At 35.3% G+C, this 5835-nt stretch overlaps 1 protein-coding gene across 1 annotated transcript; it reads left to right on the top strand.

Annotated features, from left to right (window-relative positions):
• Positions 1-786: 786 nt before the first annotated feature.
• On the top strand, positions 787-1488 carry LOC121264821. Its single transcript, XM_041168124.1, has one exon. It carries the CDS (start codon positions 787-789, stop codon positions 1486-1488), a length of 702 nt encoding a protein of 233 aa, XP_041024058.1.
• Positions 1489-5835: the final 4347 nt, after the last annotated feature.

Here is a 5835-nt window from a genome sequence, read left to right as displayed (position 1 = left end):
CAAGAAAGCAATAAAGTATTTAAGATTGTTTCAAAAATCATTAAATAGAGTATTTAAATACCTCCCTAAAATGTCTTTCCTGAGTTTCCAACGTCCCATAGAAAGATACGATATATTCCGATACCCTCATCAATATATATATATATATATATGGACATCAACAAATATATATAATGATGTTTGATCTTATTTTATGTATTCTAAATGTTTTTATCGCAAATCTCCAATACTCGATCGGTCTATATATATATATACGGACCCACGAGTGCCAAATAATATAATAAATTCTCAATCAGAACGCATAAGAAAAGAGAACCTTTCAACTAATTTAATAGTGCCAACCAACCAACCAACCAAAAATCATAGCTAATTGCCATTGATCACATATTTTAGCACGGAATTAATGTTTGGTGCAGTCATCTAACAGTGATAGGTATGGACTTTGATTAATGCAGTCTGAGACAAAACGCACCATCAAGACGTTGCTATCGGCAACGCTGGCATTCATCATATGGAATAATCCATGTTTTAATTATCTACTTTACCACTTCTTTAAGCTACCTTCATTCCATCACTCCTTTAATGGAAAAAAGGCTACTCGCTTTGGGAAAGAAAAGAATGCAGTAGTAATAGTTTATTTATAATTAAGTTTTATACACAAGCAAAACGTGTTTGAACCAGTTGACGTTTTCTGAAGGCTGGGCATATATATGGAGCCTAAATTCCGCACACGGCACAACCAACCACAAAAATCTTCCATCTTTCCTTCTTAGTCGGCAGCCATCTATGGACGCAGAGGAGATCATGAAGCTCTTTGATTCGTGCTGGTTCGGGGTCGAGATTTTCAAGAAACAACCAAATCTACAGGATTTATCCAGTTTTGATAAGACAATCCCATATAATCAAATTCAGGGAAAACCAAAAAAGCCAGAGCTTTTGCGCATCCCCACTCTCCATAAAAGGTCCATGAGTGATCAATTGAGCTCCAAAGCAAGCTTCGATGATGGCTCTCTGTCTCCAGATTCGGTCCTCCTCACGTCAAAGCTCAAAACCATCCTTTTTGCGGGAAAAGAAGTCACGGAACCAGAGGAAACTATACCGACAGATTTCGAAGTATCATCCAAGAAAAAGGTCACAAGTAGTGGTAGAAGGAAGAGGGGCAAAACGAAGAGCTTGTCTGACCTTGAATTTGAAGAATTAAAAGGGTTTATGGATCTGGGTTTTGTTTTCTCAGAGGAAGATAGGAATTCGAGCTTGGCATCACTCATTCCGGGGTTGCAAAGATTCGGAAAGAAAGATGGGGAAGAAGAGCCTGTTGATGAAACTGCAACTTCAAGGCCTTATCTTTCGGAAGCTTGGGAGGTTTTGGATAGGAGAAACGCAGAGAACCCATTGATGAATTGGAAAATTCCAGCATTAACAAACGAGATTGACATGAAAGACAGTCTAAGATGGTGGGCTCATACTGTTGCTTCCACTGTTAGATGACGAAGATTTCGCTTCAAGGATTCTCTCCTTTTTTTCGCCGCTTATGGCTTGAATGATAAAAATTTTTGGGACTTGATTTTTTCTTTCTTTCGGCTTCTTGAAATATTTACAAATATATTTTTTTTATCAAGTCTCGTTGATGTTATTGGGTCCATTCGTCAATGGCAACAAAATATGTGCGAAGTATATTTTTTCTAAGTTGTTTTTTCTGGAAATTGAGGTAAATGCGTAGAGCATTGTTTTTAGAAATGGAAAATTGTTTTCATGTCTCGCAGGTGTCTATCTTTTTTTTTTTCCCAGCAAATTTCTTATATATTTGTAACGAAAAACTACAAATGATTGAGGGGACTCTGTAACTACCCAATTCGGCTATTACTGAGCACTATAATAAAAGAAAATATAATTCAGGAATTACCTCAATAATAGGCCACATATTCTAGGCATGATGTGTCGGTAAGTGATCATCACAAGACCATTTTAAAAAAACCTAAATAAGATTTTATATACCACGGTATGTCTATTCCATTATAATAAATTTGTTGATGTTGTAAAAATTGTTTAACATGCAGGAATGAGAGAAAGAGTCATTTCCAGCTCATTGGGTTGACTTGGGTATCGATCGGTGTTGTATAGAACCCATGACAGTGTTCCAATGCAGTTGTACAATGGTGATATGTATGTCCATGACGGTGAATGAAAAATAAGTACAAAGAAAGTAAAGAAATTAACACAAGGGTTTATGTGATACGGCATAATGTCTACGTCTACGAGCATTTGGGGAGGAGGAATCCACTATAATATTTTGTTTATAGCCTCTTATGGTCCTTCATATCTCACTGTACACTGGTGATACTGAATATAACTTTACTGGAGAAAATGCCTTCACTTGAACTTCCTGTCCTAAGGTTAAAAGAGAAATCGAAGAGAAGAGAAAAAGAACCGAAAAAGAAGATCCCTTGAACTGAAGGCATTTTATACATCTAGTTGCACGTGACCGTCATTGCGTGTGTCAGGATGACTTCTCCCCACTTGCATCACTCATGCTCTGAAGCCCCCTGCCACCTGCCTATCATGTCCCCCTTGTTCCTTACTCATCTTTTTGTTTTTTCTCCTAAAGTGGCCTGGTAGCTAGGACTGGTATTGGACTTTATTGTTTTTACTTCCTCACAGAACTTTCATTATCCGTCAACTTTTGAATACTTTTTTTAAAATAAATAAATGATGATCTAAGAGTGATAAAAAATGCATTCGATTACTTCTCATCTCATTCTCTAAATATCTTAAGAATCTTAAAAATCTTTCGACAATATGCGTGCACTTGCACATAATTTCTTTTCAACCATCTTCATGAATACAAAATAAACTATAATAAATCTTAGAAAAAAAATGCTTGAATAGAGATTGAGGAAATCAAATTTGGGACGGTGAACTTATCAAGACTTCTTTTTGTAGTGAGTGTTTTGGAAAAATTAGCGGGGACAAAGGTTAGATGAGAGGGAAATGTGGTGTGGCTTTACATTCTTTAAGAGCATTCACATCCGGCTCCCAATTTTTCATTTTCTCCAAAATATAGAGGAGACTTTGGGAAAATGACAAGTTTCACCCTTACATCCGGCTCCTCAAATTAGAGTTTGGATTTCGGAATGCTATAATAGATCCTCATATTTTAGAAACTACCGTAGATCCTCTTTCTCATTGTTTATTATTTCCTTCATTGTGCTTCGTTTACTCTCCAGCGTTCAACTCTCTCTTGCGCCCTATTTGCTATCGAGTCTTATTTGCGTTCGTCAACGACAACCCCTGTCTTTTTCGATAAGCAAGTCAGACGCACGCACGCGCACACACTCTCTCTCTCATGTTCTATGCCTGAGAGAAATCAATGGCAAGACCTCTCTTGCTCTCACTCTTGCACAAAATTATCTCTATTTGATTACTGAGCCATATGACGAAATCTCATAGAGAAATCGTTTTGGATCTCTATTCATGTTTATCTAGGATTTCTAATCCTAATATTTTGTTTGTAATTCGGAAATATTTGTGATAGGTTGGCTCGATTGCTATTTGATGATTTGTGCTTTGTGTTATTTGAGATTTATTTTTGTAGAAGTGTTTGTACTTTGTACTATGTTCTCTACCTTGGCTTTGCTGTGGTTATTAGCTTTGTGTGATTCTGTGACATTTTACACTGTTGTTTGATAAGTTTTTGTAACTCAGGCAATTTGGGCAAGCTCAGCATGTTCTTTGACTTTGGTGTGATATTTTTCGCTTTGTTGTTGATATGATATTTGGCTCCCACAATTGTAATTTGTGATATGTTGATTCATCTTTTGTGTTGTTGGGTCTTTGATTATTTTCCCTCTCTTAATTGCTTTGCTCTTGAGTTATAATTTTTTATGCGATTTCCATTCACTATGAGTATGTGTGCTTGAGTTGCATATCACAAATTGTGAAAATGAATGTTGTCACAGCTCTCAAGAGTATTAATTTGAGAACTCTGTCTGTAAAGATTGAGTTTGTTGCTGGAATTATCGAGATTTTGTAGCTTCTAGTGTTGATATCCATGAGCTGTCGATGAGGCTTGTATTTGTAATGTAACAAAGTTGTGATAATGGTTGAATTGAAAGAAGTGTAAGACTAGCAAGTATTGTTAGAAAATATTATGTTAGAAAATGCAAATTTTGAAAAAAAAAACTTATTTTTAAAAACGTAATATTTTTTAAAATATTATCATGCCCCTTAAAAATAATTTAATTTTTTGTTTAAAATACTCGCTAGAGATCAATAGTTTAAAGAAAAGAAAAAAAAAAGATAAAAGAGAGGAAATATACTAATTACGATTGAAAAGTGAAGTTAATTAAAAAAATAAAAATAAAAAGAATGGAAAGATATTATTTTAGTAGAATAAATAAATGATAGGAAGTGAAATGTAGGATATTTTAAAAAGATTAGTAGTGAAATCAAGAAAAGATGAATTTGGAGTAAAGTTTGGCGAAGTTTTTGGTCATTGCAATGTGAATGCCCAGAGAGATGTTTAGTAACTATATACGTTGAAACCGTGACCAAATCATTTTCTTTTTTCAATTTTTATTATAATTATGAGAAATGATATTTATAGTGTATAAGTGTTGTATAATTTTTTTAAAAAAATGTGAAAAAATACTAAATATACATTAAAAAAATAAAAACAAAAATAAAAACTCTTGTTGCAGTCGGCTAGGGAAAGCGCCGCGCAACTGCCGTCCATGTGGAAAAATATTTGTTTCCTTCATTCTAAACAAAACAGTGCATTCATCAGTCTTTGAATTTTCTTCCTCCCTCGTTTCGTTTTTTCTCTTCTCCTTCTCTAAGTTCCCTTCCTCCTCACATGGCTCAAAAGCACTTACACGAGCTATTGGAAGAAGACCAAGAACTATTCCTTCTCAAGAACTACATTGCTAATAGATGCTACCGACTCAAAGGGCCTCACCGAAGACCCAATTACAAGCTGTCATGAAACAAAAATCCATCTACAAAATGCTGAGCTTTCCTTGAAGCTTTTGTAGAAATGCTTGCTTTCTCTCCTTCCACGACTTCCCAGACTTTAGGAAATCTCCACTCTTCGATTTTTCATCTCTGGCCAAGAGCCCTTGCAAAAGCCCAAATGCCATTTTCCTCCACATTCTTGTCAAAACCAAGCACTAAATTATTAGGAACATGCATACATATATAACTGGTTTTTATGCTTAATTGTCACTAGCCCAGCTTGCCTTGGAAGACCACGAAGCACTGCCTTTTTCCTTTTCTCTCTTTGAAGCTTAGCTTTTTTCTTTTTCCCTTTTTTACAGATCCTCTCTAGACTTTTCCAGTAAATTTATTTTTTGTTTCTTGTAATATGCTCTTTTGGTTTCTCACGAAGACCACTTGAAGACAGCAGACCCAGCTCCTTATGGACACATCCACCTGAAGAGAGAGCACACATCCACTTGAAGACCATGAAAACGAAGACGAGCTCGAGAAGACCATTGAAGACGAAGACCACGAAGACGAATACCCAATCCCAACCAAAGAAGAGTTCCACATGAATTCAAGATCTGTATTCTTTGCGCCTCTGGTTATTCTTTTTATTTTCATCTGTTTTTATATTTTTTTTATATTAAATATATCGGACGACTCCCCCGCAGTTACCCACTGCAACTGTCCCTAGAAAAATTGAAAAAAATATATATATATATTTTTAATGATAAATCTTACTTTTAAAAAAAAAAAATTACGCGACCTTGCACAACCGTAAGTAATGTTACTCGATGATCGCTTTTTATTCTGATTTGCATTATTCAACTACATAAGTTCAAAAATGTGACAGAATTT

This window comes from Juglans microcarpa x Juglans regia, chromosome 5D, assembly GCF_004785595.1.
Source record: "Juglans microcarpa x Juglans regia isolate MS1-56 chromosome 5D, Jm3101_v1.0, whole genome shotgun sequence".
In the NCBI taxonomy this organism is placed as follows: Eukaryota; Viridiplantae; Streptophyta; class Magnoliopsida; order Fagales; family Juglandaceae; genus Juglans; species Juglans microcarpa x Juglans regia.
The sequence above is the reverse complement of the archived record's forward strand: the minus strand, read 5'-3'. Positions and strand labels throughout refer to the sequence as shown.

Coding starts and splice junctions, on each gene's coding strand:
- LOC121264821 (XM_041168124.1), top strand. CDS start 787: ATGGACGCAGAGGAGATCATGAAGCTCTTTGATTCGTGCTGGTTCGGG.